This window comes from Chaetura pelagica, unplaced genomic scaffold, assembly GCF_000747805.2.
Source record: "Chaetura pelagica isolate M959 unplaced genomic scaffold, ChaPel_1.0 scaffold211, whole genome shotgun sequence".
NCBI classification, from domain to species: Eukaryota; Metazoa; Chordata; class Aves; order Apodiformes; family Apodidae; genus Chaetura; species Chaetura pelagica.
In genome coordinates this window covers 334,011-355,881 of record NW_009952157.1, presented here as the reverse complement: position 1 = coordinate 355,881, position 21,871 = coordinate 334,011, and the positions used below count along the sequence as shown (strand labels likewise).

Sequence of the window (21,871 nt, the reverse complement as noted above, 5' to 3'; positions counted from 1 at the left end):
GGTTTTCCTCCCCAAAAATACAATGGCCTGTATTTTTTCCTGACTGATAGATTTTTATTCTTTCCTGTTCATATTTTTAACATCTTCAATGTCCATTCACTTGCCTTTATCCTCATGGGCCTTTGCCAAACTTTCCAATATAGAAACACATACAAGTGCCTTTAATGCAGTACCTCTTGCAAATCATAGGAAAAAACTGCATTAAGACAAAACTCTGCCAAGGCTTCCTTCTCTTTAAATCACCACAGTATAATGTGCACATTGTTGCCATCATTGCATTTAGTTTGTAGCCCAGAAGGTTCTGCAGCTGCATTTAAATCCACATCAGTATTTAACCCACATCAAACTGAATCACTTTTTCCTGTTGGCAGGAATACACATGAATGTTCTGAAGATACAGAAACACTGCCTGGATCCACTTATTTTGTAACTAAAGTTGAGGATACTGACATATGTATTCCCCAAATGGTCCACATTCATTGAGGTTTTCATCTCACTCTTCACAATCACATGTATTTATCTATCTAGATTTTAAAGTAACACAAACTGAAAATTGCTCAAAATCAGTGGAGTTGATCTCCATAGCTGAACAATTTTCCAGCTTATTCACAACCACAAAGGTTTCACCAGAGCTGACTCAAAAATTTTACTTAACTTTTTATGAAAGAAAACTTTCCAACTGGAATAGGAAGCATTTGGGTGTTCATGATTTTATTAACCTCCCTATTTTGTATCCTGGGCTGCATTAAAAAATGTGACCCTTTACTGTCGTGAAACCCCAGCTGGAGTACTGGTTCCCATTTTGGTGGCCCCATTACAAAAATTACATGCACCTATTGGATCAAGTCCAGAGGAAGGCCACGAAAATAATCAGAGAGCTGTAATAGCTCTCCTATGAAGAAGGGTGATGAGACACTGGAACAGGTTGCTCAGAGAAGTTCTGGGTACCCCATCACTGGAAGCATTCAAGGCCTGGGTGATTTGAGCAATCTGGTCTAGTGGAAGGAGTCTCTGCCAATGGCAGATCAATTGGACTAGATGATCTTTAAAGGTCCCTTCCAATCCAAGCCATTCTGTGATTTCTCATGGGGTTACTTCTATGCCTCCACGTAGAGGGAAAAGTAATGGCACAGGAAGATGAACAACAGAGTAGAAACAGAGCCATAATAAATCTTATTTTTAATTTTCCTGGTTTTGTAACTGTTCTGCAGAAGTCATCTTCTTCATTTTTTATTGATTTATACTTCCTTGTACTGCACCAGAAAAGTTCAAATACTAAAAAAATCCTATCATATATATATACAAAGCAAAAAACTTCAAAATAAAGTATTTAATGACTTTTTATCAAATTTATCAGCTGAGAGGATAAATGTTGATGAAGAAAGTTACAGAAAAAGTGGAAGACCTACGAAAGTATTTGCTAAGCAGTAGCTCTGACTACTGGCCACTTTGATTCTAACCAAGACTGTGGAAATACAGAGGGTAAACCAAGGCACACACACTGCCATACATGTTTTGCAAACTGGGCACTCTGTGCCCTGCTCCAAATCAGAATCCCAAGAACAAAACCCCTGGGCTATGGATGGGATTCCTCAGTGGCAATGAAAAATGCAATTTCCATTTTCTAGTTTTTACCATCCCCCCAAAAAACCCAAACACAATCAAACAAGCTTTTCCCATTAACATTAAACCACTCTCCAAAACCTTGGAAGTGGTTCAGATATGACTTATTGTTGCTGCTTTATATATAAGCCAAAATTGATTTATTACAAAAATTTTCATGTTAACAACTTCGCAAGCTTTTTCAAGATAGGATGGTGCTTAGGGTGAATCCCAGGCTACAACTAGCCATCAAAAGGATAGAAAGAAGCCATAGCAGCACACTGTCACTCTATTCTCAGCTCTGCCACCAGGTTTTCCTTTGCCATTTCAACAATGTTCTTCACCTTCTGCCTCCACACCTCACAGAGGCTGCAGTAACACTATCATGAATCACTCACTACTTCAAATTACTTTAAATATAGCAGTCCTCTGATATCCTGATTTCATAGAATGTGTATCTGAGTATTGATTAGTGCAGGGGAAACAAAAGAACGAAAAACAGCAGAGAGGTAACTACAGAACAATTATGCTGATCATTGACCATGTGCCCTCTAAGCAACTCAAAAAAAGTTTTAAGGCTTTACAGGTCAAGAAAGAAAACTGAAGAGGTAGGAATAAAGCAGCAGACCGACAAGAAGTCTTAGTTAGTTCTATGCAAGTCCTGTTCCAACTTGAAACAATATACTATGAACAGTGCAATTTAAGTGTTACCATATTTTCAGCATAAATACGCACATAATTAGCAGTAAGCCCAAACCAGAGTCCTAACTGCTCAGAATACAGTTTTTGAAGAAATACAAGATCCAAATCCTTCTCTCCACCCTTAGATGCACATACTATTTCCATCCATCCAAGCTGTTCCTAAAATGCAAGTAACCTCCAATCCTACTTGCAAAGGGATCTCAAAAAACAAAGTGGGTTAAATTTTCTACTTTTGCTATCTCCTCCTTTCTCCATACCTACTGCCTTTCATATTGAAAATGTAAAAGCTATCAATATTTCACATACAAACTCAAAATACAGAGGTGCTCCAATTTATATGGGAAAGACATTACCATTAGAACAATCTCACAATATTCTCCTACTCCTTTTCACTTCTTTTCACATCAAGCAAGATATGCAAGATATACTAGTGCCCCAAGGCAGCATATGAACCAAGTTAACTACATTGACCCGAGGTGTCACTGAGTGCCAAAAGTGACAAGTGATGTTCTAATGACACTTTTTTCTTCTCAGTCCCATAAAAATGCATATATTTTCCATCAGACTGTCCAAGGTTGGGTAGGGCAGGTATACACACACAAGTTATGAACACACACACATAGAGCTATATACACATACACACATATATCTAACACAACTGCATGCATGATTGCCTTCACCAGCTCTTCAGCCCTTATTGGTCTTTAACCATCTGTCTCCTAAGTGTGCACACACACTCACACAGCAATGCAAATACTTAATCTGGTTCATGAACAGATGCTGCCAAGGGTCTTCTCTCAAGACAGACCCTCTAGAATAGGCTGAATGTAGGCCATAAAGTAGATTATTAGATTATGTAGTGGGAAAGGACCAAAGCAGGCTCCCTTTCAGTGAGATGGTACCAGCACCGTGTATTATTGTATCACTGTACCTAAGCTTGCTGAGGTACAGTTTTGGGCCTGACTTGAAAAATCCATTCTGGACAACCCTCTGGCTGCATGCAGGCAAGGAACAGAGAGAAGAAATGGCAAAGCCTGGGGAGAGAACCGGCTGCAAAGCATTAAGGGGCCCTATACTCTTAAAGACTTGGCACTTTCTGCTCTACCAGTGACCTCTTGTGGGGAGGGTGGAAAACATACCGCTTTAAGTGACATCCCGCACGAAGGCACTGAACGTCAGCCACACGTTTAAAGAACCTTCAGTACTTTGCAAATTAGCTGAAAAAACATTGCAAGCTGAGAAACTAGGGTTAGAATACAAAGAAAGATTATAGAATCACTTAGGTTGGAAAAAACCTTTAAGATCATCGAGTCCAACCATTAACCCTACTACCATGCACCAAGCCATATTCCCAAGCATCACATCTGTATGACTTTTAAACACATCCCAGGGATGGTGACTCAATCACCTCCCTGGGCAGCATGTTCTAACATCTAACAACTCTTTCAGTGAAAAAGTTCTTCCTAATGTCTAGTCTAAACCTTCCCTGGCACAGCTTGAGGCCATTCCCTCTTGTTCTATCACCAGTTACTTGGGAGATCTTCTCACTGATAAATGAGTAGGGATAAAAATGACTGATGAAACTGAATTATAGTAATTTTGTACTCTGCACTACATTACAAGGTAAGTGACCTTTTTTTTTACATTCAAGAGCACTAAAGAAATGGCTTTGGAAGGATAAATAATGAGAAACCACACTGTGGTTTCTATAAGGCGAGAAGCAGAAGTATATGGCAAGTGAAACTTGCAGCAGTATCTTGCATCTTTGGCTCTAGCAATCACTTTTGATTTAATCAAAGAAACTTCTGTGCCTTCTCTAACCTTAACCTCTTTGTTCTTTTCAATCCTTCTATTCTCTCTTTTCTACTCTCCTTTTTTATCTCCTATTCCATCCCATTTTCCACTTTGGATTTCTCCTCCATTAGACTTCTACCTTTGATACCCATCTGTTCAACTTGTCCAAGTTCACATCCAACAAAGTCAAGTAGTAGGAAGCCTGGAGATGAAAACATAAAATGTTCTGTCACTCATTTTTCCCCTCTCAGCCCCAGTTTAAAACTAGTTAGTTTCCCCACCAATCTCAACTCATCCTAGTTAATGTGATTTGACTCCCAGAATTAGCAGCTCACTCCTTTATTCAAGGAATGTCTTCAGTTATTGATCAAATTAAGGCAGGGATCTTTCTTTGATCTTAATACAATCGAAAATACTGAATCCTGAAGCAAAGCTCGTCTCTCTTACCAAAAGACTAAGTCCCATAAAAGCACATAAAAGCTTTGAGCATCTAAAAATAACTACTTTTCTCATTTAAAAATGGAAGAAATTACATCACAAGGGATCAGATGACTCGTAGTACCTTGTTTACATGTCTGATTGATGCTCCCTGACCTTAGACACATTTCATGCCATTTTGGTTAATGTCTTCTGTAACAGTTGTGCTCAGGGCAGAAAACAAAGTTCAGAAGACTCAATAACTTAAAAACGGGGCTTTGCTGATACTTCATAATCTGAATAGGTGGCAGTACCAGCAATGCCTATCGGAAAGGACATGTTCTATGCAACATAGTCCTGAACCCCAACATTCTTCAAATCACTTCAGCACTTACTAAATAAAGACAGGCATGCTTTGAGAACCAGGGGATAAACTGACTAGTGTCAAGACACATTCCCTCTAGCCCCAGCCTTCAAAATATTTCAATACTCATCAGCTAAGCAACAATATGTAGCTTACTTTTATTACCTTTTAAAGAGAAAAATTGCATTTCAATGACAGTCTTCCATAAATGAAAAGACAACACTGGTGAAATATAGTTTACATTATTAGTATATTTTACTCAGTATGTACAGTTTTCCAAACAAAATGGGTCATATAAAGGCAGTTTGAGAAGCATTAAGTAACCACCTTATCAGCTGTTACATAGGATATGTCTTAGCTGGCTTTGCTTCCTCCAGCTCCGCATCCAACCAGCGGTATCTGCGGTGACGACGCAGAACTTCAATTGCTTTTTGTTCTAGAGATGCTGGCTGAATACCCAGGTCTTCAAAACCAGGAAGGTCAGGAAATGTCATGTCTGTTGTGTGAAACTTTAAAAACAAGGGGGGGAAAAGAAAGGTAATTCACTTGATAGAATGAACAGTATCACACCAAATGCGATCATTCACATAGTATAAAGAAATATTATATACTTACACCTTATTTTACAGGTTTTTTTCAAATTGCAGATAAAAAGCATAAATCCAGAGTACTAGAAGCATCACAGTGTGTCCCAAATAAATTTTCTACAAATGGCAGCTCTTGGGAGATTCTACTACAATTTCAAGGCTGATGTTGCTAAGACACTTTCCCCCAAGAAAAAACCCTGCAATACTATACATGATTGCACCTTGTACTAGATCTGAAAACCTATTCAAGCACCAATGTGCACTCAACCGGCTGTGTGTAAGTCCCAGTTCCTTGACTGATTTTAGTACAGTATTTTTCCTTGGGAGGAAATTCAATGTGGCCCTACAGAACTATGGCAGTTCAATAGGAGATACATAAGTTCTGCATGTTAGAAAATGGTGATTTCTCTTTTAAGTCAACCACATCTAATTTTGTGTAGATTACCTGAGAATGAAAACCTTGAAAAAAGGAACAATGAGACACAGAAGTGAGATGAAGAAACTCCCCTCTCACACTACCCACGCTATAGCTGAATTGCAGTAGTTAGTTACTGATTTGATGCAGGTTTATTTTGTAAAATGTCATTCTATAAACTACAAAGGCAGCTAGGAGTCAGGTTTTCAGGAGCGTTTTATTTACATCCATGGTCAATACAGTCAATAGAACTACAATGTGAACGCACTCTACTATTGGGGATGAGTCAATGGTTTGGGGGGAAGGGGTAAGAAAACTTTATCCTAGACCATTAATAAGCTTCCCTTCTTTATTACACAGGATGACCACAGTTTTAGACACTTATTTCCAAACAGAATAGGAAACTGGTATTTCATAGATGGAGAAATGTAACCATAGAAATTAATTGTCTACAGCTATCCAGTAAACAGCTTTAAGTACAGGACTCAGTTCTCCCTGACTACCCTGATAGGGTAGCACCCTATCTCAAATTAATTTGGGGGCAATCAGGTCATAATAAGCTATTGATACAGTATCATAACGAAAGGCATTACATTCCACCTCTGCAATATAGTTGGGAGAGTACCTGATATTTCAGGCAAGCAGCAAGCTTTAAGACTGCCAGAATGTATTCTGACTATCTTTGCTAACATACACATATGCCAACAGTTTTGACACCAATACTTGCTAAATCCTACTTCTTCCTCACTTGCAGTTGGGTTTTTTTGTAAGTTATTTCTCCACCTCCACTCAGACACCCTAAGAAGTTAGGAACAAACATGAAGTTGCAACACGTTCACAAGTAATGTACTCTAATATTAAGCAAGAATTTGGTCTGTATCCAGAACCTGAATCGTAAAAAAACACCATTATCTGGATGGTGTAAGTGATTTTAATGCATATAGAGGTACACAAACTCACTAATTGCCTAGAAGTGGGGAGCACCCCTGACATATCTTAGCTGCACATTGTACATCCAGTTTCTTCTTTGGCTTTGCTATTTTCAGTAGCAGGCATTGTGGAGGAGAAGGGCACAGGCACAGCGAGAGCTGCAGCCTTGACCGCTTTTTAATACCAAAGAAGGCTGGGCCCTTTCCCTGCCCCCATCATGTTACTTCTTGCTATATAACCCTCTCACTAATTGTTTCAATCAATCACATTTAGAGAAAAGTTAACTATTCTTCCTCCACCAAAGCTAGTGGAAAGACTACACCACAGTAATACCTTTTAAAAACAGTTTCTTAGCCCCTCTCTCTTACTAAGTCTTTCTAAGATCAAGAGGTAAACATATTTTAGCACTCCTTGAATGTTAATTTCCCAGTAGAAGTTGCAAGTACACAATAAAACATTTTCCAAGAAGAATTTGAGAGTTGTCCTACACTTACCCGGTCCACTTTGTCTCGTGTTAACCACGGCTCAAATGGATTAATCTCAAAGAACCTTGCAGCTAAACTGTAATCAGAAAGAGTATTGCAAAAGATGCACAGAAGAAAATGAGAACTGGTAAAAATATTTCACACTTAGTAGACAGTGAGCAAGAGCTTGTAGCTATTCTTGAAAGCTATGAATTCATTAAGCAGTGAACATCCCAGCCAGCAAGTTCTTAGCTGCATTTCTGATAACTTTAACCGTTTGCCACTGAATTATTTGGTTGTCTATTCTTTTACTTTGGAAGGGAAAGGAAGAGCAGACATCTAGAAATAAAAGTGAGTGGTCACTGGCTCGGGAATTTAAGTCTTCCCATCCAATTTCCCCACACACCAGATGGGTCAGTCTTGCCCATGCCTTTCCTCTAAACTCTGCTCCCTAGCAGTGGAGGCAGTAATCCAATTAGTCATAAAGTTTGATTCAATGCCTCCACAAGAAAACATGCTTGCTGACAACTAAATGATTTAACAGCCATACAAACAAGATGTTGGAATCTGGAGCAACCTGCATCTATAAAAAGGATAACAATTAGTGTATCTGCAGTTTTCAGAAATGAAATTTCCTTGGAAAGAAAATTGGACAGAGAAGAAAATAACACTACAGCTATTGCTCAGTGTCTCAGGACCAATGGTATTCATGGTACAATCTCTTACTGAAGGACTCACCTGGCAGACAAGGTTACTGCACATAAACAGAACTATGCTTACCCATCTTTCAGATGCACTCTTATAAAAAATATGAAATGCCACTTAGTTTAGCCCATAAAGAAAAAAGCATAACATGGATACAGCAAACATGAATAAAACTAATCAGCACTCACACAATTACTTTTTAACAAAGTATGTCAGTTGAGCTGTCTTAACCTGATGCCTGGACAGCCAGTTTGGAAACGGGTGCAGCAGTCCAAGATGTTGTTCTAGTATTATTCAATACCAATACTTTAAGCTGCTGTAGAAAAATCTTTCAAGGCCTACAGTCATACACAAAAATTTTCTCTGTAGTGCTATTACAAGTTTGTTTAGTTTGCCACTGATTCTCTCCGCTTAGGATCTTTTGCTACTTCTTGACTCAGCAAAGTAATTCAATTAGTCTAGATCTTCATTGTTATCATAGTAGAATCATAGGGTTTGGAAGGGACCTCTGAAGATCATGGAGTCCAACCCCTCTGCTGCAGCAGGAACACCTAGGGCAGATCACACAGGAACGTGTCCAGATGGCACTTGAAAGTCTCCAGAGAAGGAGACTCCATAACCTCTCTGGGCAGCCTGTTCCAGTGCTCCATCACCCTCACAGTAAAGAAGATTTTCCTCATGTTGAGGTGGAACTTCCTGTGCTGCCGCTTGATGTCATTTCCCCTCATCCTATCACAGGGCACCACTGAAAAGAGACTGGCCCATGTTTCACATCCACCCTTCAGGTATTTACAGATATCAATAAGGTCCCCTCTCAGTCTTCTCTACTCAAGACTAAACAGCCCCAGGTGTCTTAGACTTTCCTCATGTGACAGATGTTTCAGTCCCTTAGTCATCCTCATAGCTCTCCACCATACTCTTTCCAGTATATCCTTGTCCCTCTTGAACTGGGGAGCCCAGAACTGAACACAATACTTCAGATGTGGTCTTACTGGGGCAGAGTAGAGGGGGAGGAGAACCTCCCTAGACCTGCTGGCCACATGGTTCCTAATACATCCCAGGATAGCATTTGCTCTCTTGGCCACAAGGACACATTGCTGCCCCATGGATAACTTGTTGCCCACCAGGACCTCAAGGTCCTTCTCCATGGGGCTGCTTTCTAACAGGTCAACCCCTAATCTGTATGTAGTTTTTTCTCCCCAGGTGCAGGACTCTACACTTATTCTTGTTGAACCTCATTAGGTTCATCTTTGCCCAGCTCTCCAGTCTGTCTAGATCTCACTGAATGGCTGCACAGCCTTCAGGTGTATCAGCCAATCCTCCCAGCTTCGTGTCATCAGCAAACTTGCTGAGGACACACTCCATCCTCTCATCTAGGTCACTGATGAAGATATTGAATAAGACTGGGCCCAGTACCGACCACTGGGGAACACCACTAGTCACAGGTCTCCAACTGGATTCTGCACCATTGATCACAACCCTCCGGCCTCTGTTGTTCTGCCAGTTCTTGATCCATCTCACTGTCTGCACTTCTAACTCACTTCCTGAGCTTATCCACAAGGATGTTATGGGAGACAGTGTCAAAAGCTTTGCTAAAGTCAAGGAAGACAACATCCACTGTTCTCCCTGCATCTATCCATTCTGCCACACCATCATAGAATGCCATCAGATTAGTCAGACATGACTTCCCCATGGTGAATCCATGCTGGCTACTCCTGATAACCTTCTTTTCTTCCATGTGCTTAGAGATGACCCCGAGAATGAGCTGCTCCATCATCTCTCCAGGGATGGAGGTGAGGTGACCAATCTGTAGTTACCTGGGTCCTATTTCTTGCCCTTCTTGAAGACTGGAGTGATGTTAGCTTTCCTCCAGTCCTCAGGCACCACTCCCATTTTCCAGGACTTTTTAAAGATGATGGAGAGCAGTCTAGCAATGACTTCTGCCAGCTCCCTCAGCATATGTGGGTGCATCCCATCAGGGCCCATGGATTTGTAGATGTGCTGTTTCCTTAACTGATCTTTAACCCAATCTTCTTCAATCAAGGTGAAGTCTTCCTCAGTCCTAACTTCCTCTGTAGTCAATGTTGTCAATCATGTTTGTTATTATGTTAAGTTTATTACAAATACACTTTTCATACACTTGGAGGCCTGTGCCTAAGCAGAAGACTCAAGCTAGCAAACAAGTATCTAGGGAAAGCCAGCTTCTACACTCCTACCCTGTTAAGCAAGAACTGGCAAAAACAAATAACCAATGCAAGAGTTATTTATGCTTCTGTGTTGCCTGGTAGATGCCAAGTTCTCAGGGAAGGAAGGGTGCCACTTACTGGTAGAGAGGGCGAGGAAGCGGATAGGGAACAAAGGCTCGGAAGCAAACTGCATAGATGTATTCTACCATATCGTAAAGGAGGTATCTTTTAGGTCTGAAAGAAAAAGCAACAAGCATTAAAAGTAAGTTGGGTATACTTAAATATTTGCAGCTAGAGACAAACATTTTAAAGCCCTCCAACCCAACCCACCACTGTCAAACGGTATAAAGTGTATTCTGTGCACTTTTAGAGCACATCTTTAATGTACCTCCTCTATATGGTAACTACTGACTCAAATCCTAAATGCAAGATTTTCAGCACTGGGACAGGACTGAATTTGGACAAGTCCACTTGGTAGTTTGTCATAGAAGGAAGCCAGAAAGAAAATTATAAAACTTAAGAAAGGTTTATTAACAAGACATCACATCTTTGGTAGCAAATTGCTGCAAGGAAATCAATTTACCTTCCTTTGCTCAACTAAGAACATGTGTGGTGAGGTCAACACACTGGAAGGAAGGGATAAAACTCAGAGAGGGATCCTGACAGGCTTGAGACATGGCCTCATGCAAACTGCATGAAGTTCAACCAGGCCAAGTGCAAGGTCCTGCACCTGGGACAGGACAATCCCAAGCACAAATACAGGCCGGGTGAAGAATGGAACAAAAACAGTGTGGAGGAAGAAGGGATTGGCTGATATAGTTGCCAAGTCACTCTCCGTGATGTTTCAAAACTCGTGGCAGTCAGGTGAATTCTCTGATGACTGGAAGAAAGGAAACATTACACTCATTTCTAAAAGGGTAAAAAGGCAGACTTCAGGAACTACCAACCTGTCGGCTTCATCTCTGTGCATGGGAAGATCATGGAACACATCTTCCTAGAAGACATGCTAAGGCACATGGAGGACAGGGACATGATTCAGGACAGCCAGCATGGCTTTACCAGGGGCAAATCCTGCCTGACCAACCTAGTGGCTTTCTACAATAGTTCTGTTAATAGAACTTACAAGAGAAAAGACAGCAACTCAGCTGAGAAAAACACTTTGTTTTCATTAATTACTAGCAGGTTTTTTACCAATTTTTTTTGCCCTTACACTTTAAAATCCTCATGCCTATCCAAAGGTAGCATAAACTAATTTCAGTTTTATTCTGATATGTTAGAATGGATGTGCAAGACAACCAAACTTAAAAACATGAAAATAAACAATTTGTTCCTTTTCAAAGTCCCAAACACTAAGAATACAACTTCACCAAGAACAGAATCACATTGAAGTCTCATTACATTAACCACAATACAAGCAGACTGCATGCTGTAGAGAGCATTAGCATTCAAGACAAGATTTAACAAGTACATAAAGCAAAACCAATGCTATTGGGGAAAGAGATAAAAAAAAGATTAAAAAAATATACTAAATCTTCGATAATACATAAACAGCAGTGACACCGCTAGCTGTCACAGTTAAAACTCCATTCTACAGGCATCACTCCTTTTGTGGCAAGCAGCTTTACATTTTGTGGTTTTGCATTAGTTATGTCCATCTGAAACCCAAGTATCTATTCTCTTTGATAAACAAGTGGGTTTGAATGGCTGTCTGGTATCTGTTTCTGCTTGTTTTTTAGTGGGATGATATCCTGGTGATTTGAAAACAGCTTACTGAATAAAATTTGTTGCTGCTAGTAGTCCTTTCAGAACATTGTTAGCTTCTTTCTCTTATTTGCTAGGTTTTGAGCACAAGTTCCTCAGCATGATTTAAAAAAAAGCTGAAGGCCTGCTTGCTGCCTTTTCCAGAACATCAGCATACAGGGCACCCAGCCTAGCTCCAGGATAACATCTTCAACAGCTCAGTTACAGCACAGAAGAAAGTGACTCCACATGAGTAAAAGATGAACCAGCAACAATCTCTGCACTATGGAAATAAAGAGCTGTCACTGCAACAGCATCACAAAACAAACATGGAAAAAGATAAGTCTTTTACAAAATTCAGATACTATGCACATATCCAGTGTACAAGGGGCAGAAAACTGAGATATGCTTGCAAAACAAAGAAGAGAGCTTTTCAGCCTAATTTGTATCTTGACTAATTAGTAACTCTTCCCGTTGTAAGTTAATCTAATGCTCCTTTTACCACCTATATTGGATGAAGACCAGTATCAAAACATGGGCCCACTACCTTGACACGTGCCATGCTAATGACCTATTCTGCCATGGAGCTTTTATATGCAAAATATTCCAAGGGATCCACTGTCTCTATCCATTCTAATTCTAGGTGGTTTCCACACAGCTTCAGCAGATTTTTTTCCAAATCTATGTTGTATTTTCCAAGAACACTTATTAAATGCAATGAGGCCCAAACTATGATTTTCAGAGTACTCACAAGAACAGCTTGAGTCATTTTTCCTCCCAAAAAGGAGGTGGAATTTATTGCAGCTCCAACTGTGTGCATGGATGGGAAATTAAATGTACTGTGCAGCATGCCAAAAAATGACACCAAAAAGGAGCACTGCAGTTAATTAGAATCAGAAAAGTAACCTACCCAGCCAAGGCATATGTTTTTCCTTTAGCATCAGGATCCTTAATTGCATTAATAATTGCCTTTGCTACATCAACCACCTGTGAGAAACAAATTCAGACAATGACCAAAAGAAAACAAGAACACATGCACACACTCCTCTTTCAGAAGTGATTTGCTCAAAACACAGAGGATTTGGGATTGTATTGTTTTAGTGAAAACTTACATATACTGGTTGCTTCACTGTTTTTTTGCCCAGAGAAATAAGAGGCACACCACCAAACCAGCGCATGTCTGCAAGAAAGACACACATGTAACTTGAGAATACAATCTATTAATCCTTTCAGTAAGCAAATAACCAATACATTTTGCACCACGTGTGGATCTTGTCTAAAACTGACTTAACTTTACATAAAAAAAGATAAAATTGGGAAGAATTACTGTTCAATTCCAGCAGCACAGCTTTCAGTAAACATTTATTTTTCTTACTAACAAGGATGGGAAGACTGTACAGTTTACTTAGAGTGGTTCAGAGATATCTCAGCTTTGCAAGACAGAAACATTTTTGTTGGTGATACATCAGAGTCATTACTGCTGCTTATAAGCCCAGAACAATTCAGGTCTACTTTTACATTTGAGCACTACCAACTTGAAAAATTACTTTCAGGGTAAACTACTTTGAAGGTTAAGAAGACCAGATCTTAGCTCAGAACAATCTAAATGAAAAACCAATAATACACATTCCCCTCTCAAAAACAAACAGCAAAGTCTAACTAGATTCAGAAATAATTCAGTCATGTGATGAAAACTTCTCATTTCCCATTACATATCTTGAGCTGACAAAACGTAATAAACTTCTGTTTAAAGCATAGCTCTTTGCTTTTCAAAAGTAAATCACATTTTCCCTCTGTTCTCTACAGAGAGGTATACATATCGTATGTGGTTTTATTATTTCATGAGTACATACTCGCATAATGATTGAGAAATCGGTCCTCTCTCCCAAACATCTCAGAGGGCTTCAAAATGATAGCATCTGGGAATTCTTCCCTCACTGCTTTCTCTCCAACAGCCTATCATTCAATCACAATGAACAAAATAATTGTTACACATTGAGAGCTACCAAATTTTAATCTTGTTTTTTTAATAAAATGTATACTGAAGAAAAGACAGCACACTGAGCTCAAAGAAACAAAAATAGCTGAAATTAGGACAACAGTTGTATTAAAAAGAGAAAATCAGTAATACAAATAAGGAAAAAATAATAGGATAACAGAGATTTTACTTTTTGGTATATGAGCAGGTAACAATCCCACTCCAAGCACCTGTAACAGTGATACTTATCTGTCTTTGCAGAACTCATTTTGGTACCACCTTCTTCTTTGCTAGGTCAATCTAGGCTTAGATGTTAGGCCTGATACTAGGCCCCACACCATTAAACTAGTTCCTCCTTCTTAATGACAGTGATTTTAGGCAGAAGGATACTCAAGGAAGAAATAAATCTTTAACGAATAAAAGATCTATTCCCCTTCAAAGCACATGAAGTACTAAGGATTATTTCTAGCTCAAATAACTACAGTAACTCAAAAGTTCCTCAGCTGCAGAAAACATTGCATAGTAAATTCATGCACTGATTTCCTTCAAACAGACCCAAAAGAAAACAATAACAACCAAAAAAAACCTACAAAAAATAAAAAGTAGGCTCTCAGAAAATATACTCAAAAGGATTCCAGACTTACTTTATTCCTGAGGTATTTAGAAGGACTCTTCATGCTAGCATTCAGGTGAGAGATGTGAATGAGTGTTTCCACACCAGCTTCCCTAGTGATCTGCGCAATAGTTCTAGGAATATTTACAAATTCATCTTCAAATTTGAAGTTTCTAAAACAAGGCAAAAAACCAAATTTTACTTTAAGAGCAATTAACACTGGCTGCCTATCAACCAAATAGCAACCGTTACTTATTACTTGAATACATGCTTTTTGCTAGAAACAATATTTCCTTTTGTGAGAGACTCTTTATATAATAAAAACAAGAGGCAAGTGAAATGCAACTACATCTCGAGTACTGGTTTCTCACCATATCATCATATCAGTATGAAAAATCCTCTTGCCCACTTGCCTATGACAAACAGAAAACAAAGACTTATTCTTTTTTTTTTTTTTTTTTTTTAAGTGCTGCATTTTGAAAACTGAGCAAAGCTGTCTTTTTACAATATCTGTCCAAAATTTGGCTTGATTTTATTTAACTATAATACAAAGGAGGTCAATAATTCTGAACAGCCTACATTAGGGCAGATGCTAGGCATTGCGGAGGTGGATAAAAACAGGCTAAAGAACAGGTGCTTAAGGAAACAGAAAATTGTACATAGACAGAGCAGTTAGAACCATTGCATAGCAGCAGGGACTTTAGGAGAAGCATACAAAAAGAACAACTCCACTCACTTCATGGCACTTAAGGGGCCTAAATTAGGGGGTTCAGCTATAAGCCAATTTGGTATCTGATCAAGAATAATACAGAACTTCTATCTCCAAGCAGAACTGACACTATAGGCTGGCAACAATACCAAAATCCCAACTATCCTCAAGACTGCAAGAAAAATAACTGGCTTCCCCATGTTTTTATATTGTCCTTGTAAGCACCCTTCTCCATCTTTTCCATTTGCTTTGGGTAAAAAACATCTTGTTCAAATGCCTCTCTGTCCTTATCTACTCCCACAGCTCTTTGGATCCCACTGGAGTCTGAAGAAAACCTTAAAAATAAAAAAGTTATTTTTGACCCTTCAACAACTAATCTGATCCTGGGAACCATCACTCCTGTTCTACTCACAAAAATAGATGTTAGAAACACACAAGAATGAACAACATCCCTCCTGTAACTATGGAGTTTTGAAACAACACAGTATACACAGATGAGACTGTATGCTAAAACTAGGCAAAGAGGGATGCAATTAGTGGCAGACTTTTTTTTTTTTTACCGATCTTTACTTCTCATCTTACTTTTTATTTTTCCCCTGCTTAAGTTTTTCATAGACTTCGAGATTATTACAATTCTTAGTTGGACCTGGTGTTTTACAGACCATAGAATTTTATCTCAGGGTTCCAGCACCACCACTGATACCAACATGTATAATATACACAAGAACATTTGTGTCATATACAGTGCTAAGTTTTGGATAGTTCAAAAGTGTTTAAGACTCTTAAAACACTCCAGTTACACTAAAAAGTTAACACTTCAACTCCTCTGCTTTTTAATCTGTTAAAACTGACCAAGAAGCAAGGTTTGGGATTTTCTTTTAAACTAGAATTACACTTGGTGTTATTTTTATTTTTAAAAAGTGTGACAACAAAGAAACCCTCCCGTATATGAATCATACCTTCTAGACAACTCCAGAAAGTTTAAAGGTGAAGTACACAAGAAATACATTAAAAAAAATATAGAGAGATTATATTCTCTTTGGGCCAACTGTACAGTCCTTCTTTTCTTCCCTCATTCCCACATTACAATGAATTTTTTTCAGTTTTGACATCAATAACCACTTGAATTCTTACACTTGTAATTTACTAACAGCACAAAACAACCCTGACAGGTCAGTTTGTACATTTCTACCTATATCCCAAAGTCTGAAGGAGAAGTATAAAGAACCAAAAACCTTGTCAGATGCACAAGACCAAAGTTATTTTAGGTTTGGTGGGCTTTTCCCTCAAATAAACTATGTTACAGACACCAACTCGAATAAGAAGCTAAATGACTATCAGGAAGCACCTCTTCGAATTTGAATGCAAAACCAAGGTGTCCCCCAGAAGTTATGCATGATACGTGACTAGACAAGAAACAGTTGAAATAGTATGTCTGTTGGCAAGCATCTATTCTAAGAAAAATAATTGTAAAATTTGAGACTGTATTAATAGAATTGAATTGGTAGTGTGACTAAATTCTGTAATTTGAACACCAAATTCACAAAAAGAGCAACAAAGGCATTAGGCTAGTAAACATAAATTAAACCGTTATCTACATTTGTTTCTGCCTACTATGATAGCAAAATTATGCCCTGTATAAAGGCACATGTCACAACTAATCAATTTTTGTATGGCAGTTCTGCACAAGGCTTTAAATAAAATGGACATAACTGCACACATGCAAAAACAAAAATAAAAAATGAGGGTATAACAGGCATTTTTAACCCAAAATAAATATGGCATTTTTTTAAAAAGAATTTCAAAACAGACCTTTTTAAAATTATTTCAGAACATGTGTATGGAGCTAATACTGTCTGTGCCAAAATTCTATCACAGAATTATGTTATTAAATCATAAGCTTAGGAACTCTCCATTAGCTATTCCTGTTTATTAAGATTTACCAGAGAACAGGAAAAGCTTGATGATAGCTTATTCCAGTAGGATGAAGGCCCACTTCTGTAGTAATGTAAATAAGAGCTCATAGAAACTGGTGAGCCTCTGTCAGCTTTAGGAAGACACCCATGAAACATCTGTAAGGCATATGAAAGTAGCACATTGAACCCTCTGAGAGAAAAAAAGCTGTACACTAGATATAATGTACATGTAACTATGATAGAAATATAGAAACTGAAATAATGCATTTTTTCAAGAGATCATATGCAGGCATCTAGTTAAATGTTTAAAGAAACAGAAGAAATTTTATATGCAAAATTTCAGTTCTGCCTTTTAATGAGAACCAAAAAGAATGTCAGCTTCACTGTGTACTGTACACATGGTGTAAAATATGGTTACAATGTCCAACACCTGGCACAAATCTATCTATATACCAAAGAAAAGAAAGGAAAATTACCTTGTTTCCCACTCCTTTCCAACCAGATTAATGACCACATTGCTGTGCTCGACGGCTCTTCGGATAGAGTCTTTGTCCTTACAGTCCCACTCCTGTAACCAGAGCATTAATTGGGAAAAATATGAGATAATGTGTAAACAGGCACAATCAAAGAAAGCTCTTTCACACAATTTCCATTTAGAGGCTAAACAATAGCTGAAGTTCTGACTTTCAGAATGATTAACAGATTTCCTTAGATAGCAATGGTACTGTATTTGATCTAAAGCCAAAGCAAAAGACTTACCATGAAGAGAAGCTGCCCCAGGTCACCCATCGGCCGCAGATACATGAGGTCATACTGATCACAGCGGTAGGGTATGATTACTTGAGATCCAATGCGACCTGAGAGTTCAAAGACAAGGTTTCCTTTTTCTCAACCTACTACATAACTTTAAGAAGAACTTCTGAACCACCTGAACTTCCTTCCTTCCCTGGTGTTAAAGCCCAACAACGACACATAGTATCTCGAATAGTTGTCTGCAAAGCTAAAGGTAGCACAGAAGTAAGTTTTTAAACCTACATAATTGGAATTCTTACACAGAGACACACTTGAATGTTTGGGCTTGTAAGACAAAGTATGAAAGCTTGTTAACAAACAACATCCAAAAAAAAATTCACTGTATGCTATAAACATAATACAATACTTATAAATTAATAACATCTAAGGATATTTGCATTTTTTTAAGTCATATGGAAAGGAGAAGAAATTAAAAATTCAAACTATTTTCTAAAACTCTAAGTCAAAAGGGCAGTTTTTAAAGAATTAAAATTTCTTTCAAATATTTTAGTAAAATGTCCTAATAATGCCAAAACCAGAAGAAACAAATCCATGCTGTACCTCTCCTAAGACCTGCACTGGAAAAACAATACTTGAAGGAGAATTACTTATATTATTATAATCTAACCATGTTTGAAAGCTTTTAAATTTCCTAGATTAAAACAGTTTTCACTAACTGTCACTTCCTGGCACTTTAGCAGACTGAACACTACTAAAGCATCTCATAAAATACTTTTACAATCCAAAATGCCAGAGATTTCTAGATTATCCTGCAACCTGCAGAAAAAAAAAAAAATTCCCAATAAACCTTTATTTTTTTTAATTAGTACTCCTAGGGAACATTACCTAAACGGTTGACAACATATCTTCCTAGGAATCCTGTAGCCCCAAAGACAGTAGCCACAATGCCACTAACAGAGGACCGTCCACTCCTTCCATGAGGGATCACAGCATGATGAACTTGGCGGTGCTGCTGCAACGCAGATGGGGCTGCAGCTAACACAGAAATGCCAGGACCTACAACACAAAGCAGGATGTGATACAAGCTATGAGACAGCAGTGTCAAATCATAGGTCATGTTATTTTTCTCAGTGTAGATCCATTTTTTTCTAATCTCTCCCAGTAAAATTTCCCATGTGGAGACTCCTGACAGACTATTTCAGTGACATTTGGATAGGGCAGAGGATTGAAGGAGCTTTTGACAGAAGTCAAAGACCAAACTTAGACACAAAGGGAGCAAACTAATGGTATTAGTCCCTAAACAGCAAGTAAAGCTTAGCAGGCTAGCATTAGTACTTGACCATACAAGGTGAAGCACCAAGGTTAAGCAAATAAAGAGTACTTGTTATAGGAAGTTCCCATCCAAGTACCCCCACATCACAGAAACAAAGAATCACAAAAAGGTTTGGGTCGGAAGGGACCTTAGAGATTATCTAGATCCAACCCCGCTGCCTGGGCAGGGGCACTTCCCACTTAAGCCAGATTGCTCAAAGCTCCATACAGCCTGGTCTTGAACACTTCCAGGGATGGGGACACCCACAACTTCCCTGGGCAGCCTATTCCGGTGTCTCACCACCCTCCCACTAAAGATTTCTTCCTAACTTTCTTCCTGTCTAACCTAAATCTCCCCTCTTCCAATTCTAATCCACTATCCCTTGCCCTCTTGCTACACCCCCTTGTAAAAAGTCCCTCCCCAGCTTTCCTGTAGGCCCCTGCAGATACTGAAAGGCTTCGATGAGGTCTACCCAGAAGCTTTTCTTCTCCAGCCTGAAAAACCCCAACTGTCTTAGCCTGTCTTCATAGGAGAGGTGCTCCAGACCTCTGATCCTTTTGTGGTCCTCCTCTGGACTTTCTCCAAGAGCTCCATGTCCTTCTTATGTTGGGGGGGTTCCAGAACCAGACACAGGATCCCACTCCACAGGTGGAGTCTCACGAGAGCCGAGTAAAGGGGCAGAATCACCTCCCTCGCCCTGCTGGCCACGCTTCTTTTGATGCGGCCCAGGACACGGTTGGCTTTCTGGGTTGCAAAGGCACAGTGTCTGCTCATGTTGAGCTTCTCATCCACTATTACCCCTAAGCCCTTCGCCTCTGGACTACTTTCAATCCGTTCTCCATCCAACCTGTATTTGTGCAGGGATTGTCTGGGAATGGCAGTACAACTGCAAGTATAAAGGATAACACCAAGGGACCAAGTCTGATGATCACAAAATCATAGAATCAAGGTTGGAAAAGACCGTCAAGATCATCAACCCCAACTGTCTGCCCTAAAATCCCTAACCACTAAACCATCTCCTGAAACACCACATCTACCCGTTTCTTGAACACCTCCAGGGATGGTGCCTCCACCACCTCCCTGGGCAGATCTTCTTACCTTCATTTCTGTAGTGTTTTAATAACCAGGAGGCTTTATGTAACTTATTTTTTAAGAAAAGCAGACTCACAGAAAAGTGACTGGACTCTTTATAACCAGCAGGATTCTTTCAGGCATATAAAAAAGCTACATAGCATGCTGAGATGGTGTAAGAGAAAGCATGATGACCCACACTCCTCGGTGCTTTGCTATCATATACTTCCCTTTGTAAAGGTTTGTTAAAAAAAAAGAAACCAAAACATAGCATTAGTATTTACAGAAAAAAACACTATCTCTGTTATTTTCAGATAGGAATAAAACCTAAAAGCAACAAGATCTCAATCCACTGTGAAGGCCTTTTGAAAAAATATTACACTGATCAACCCGTGTAAGAATAACAATAAAGTTAATAGTGAATAATCTACACACATCATTCACCTACTTTGTGGCTTTTTTGCTGTTATTTCTGAAAAAAAATATTGGCAACATACTCTTCATGATGCTATAATTGTCATACTAAGAAATAGCACCCAACTACTCTTTTGTATTCTCCCACCTTTGTGCATACAGCTGGTGTCACCTGTCTCACACTGTAAGGTTTTTAGTAGTGTACAACTTTTTTTGTTCCATCACTGTACAAGATCTGCCACAATGCACAGCTACACGCCCAAATCACCACTACTATTTCTAAAAAAACAGTTGAGATTTCATGAGGATCAAAGAAAACAGACTAGAGATCCTCACATTGATTCACAACCAATAAAGGATCTTCTACATCGTGCGGAGGCCTATAAAAATGAAACATCTAGTAACTCAGAACCACATCATATATTGAGCCACGCAGTTTTCATGGCCCATGTTAATATCTCCAGACTGCCTAAAGCTCTGTGCTCCTGCCTAGAACAAACTTGCACAGGGATTTCTTTTTCCCCGAACAGCAGGATTGAATTTTCTTCACTAACCAGAATTTGTCACCAGAAGTCCACTTTAACAATCTTTATTTGAAGCAATTTATAAACACTGGTAAGAAGCAAATCTCAAATACACACAATAAACTAGAACCACCTTTTTCTGTTGAAAAAGCACATTGATCCAATTAGAAGTAGGTACAATTCCTTCCTCACCTGGATTAACCTACAAAACCCATTTGTCATCTCCCACTTTACTCAACACAGAAGCATATACCGAATCAATTTAACTAAAAAATCGGTTATGTTTTGGCAGAAAAGGCCAAAATATAAGATTTGAATATAATTTTGCTACTTGAGCTGCTTATAGACCGGCCAAGATGTCACGGTCACCTAAGAAAAAGGTGAAAACAACACAAACTTTTAGCCTACAGCGCAGCTTTCGCTGGCTGAGATTCTGACAGCCCCAGGCAGCCGGAGCCAACACCAAGCAAACCCCCATTCCCCGGAGAGAAGGACGGCAGAAACCCAACCCTTCCTGCCACCAACAGGTATTTTTCCCCAGACGCGGCCCTGCGCGCTCCCTCGCGCCAGCCCTACCCCCGAGGCCGCGGCGGTGGGAGGGGAGGCCGGCAGACGGGCGGCAGCAGAGACAGAAACAGAGCCCTGGAGAGGTTCCCCGCGGGCGGCAGCGGCTGC

At 39.3% G+C, this 21,871-nt stretch overlaps 1 protein-coding gene across 1 annotated transcript; it reads right to left on the bottom strand.

The window, feature by feature from the left end:
- Positions 1-5,123: 5,123 nt before the first annotated feature.
- On the bottom strand, positions 5,124-20,762 carry NDUFA9 (NADH dehydrogenase (ubiquinone) 1 alpha subcomplex, 9, 39kDa). The gene is made up of 11 exons (XM_010007180.1): positions 20,756-20,762; positions 18,761-18,931; positions 17,882-17,979; positions 17,599-17,690; positions 14,529-14,670; positions 13,760-13,862; positions 13,019-13,086; positions 12,817-12,893; positions 10,305-10,400; positions 7,306-7,372; positions 5,124-5,388 (listed from the first exon to the last, which is right to left on the bottom strand). The coding sequence occupies exons 1-11, from the start codon at positions 20,760-20,762 to the stop codon at positions 5,218-5,220; spliced, it is 1,092 nt and encodes a 363-aa protein (XP_010005482.1). The 3' UTR covers positions 5,124-5,217.
- Between the last annotated feature and the right edge of the window lie 1,109 nt (positions 20,763-21,871).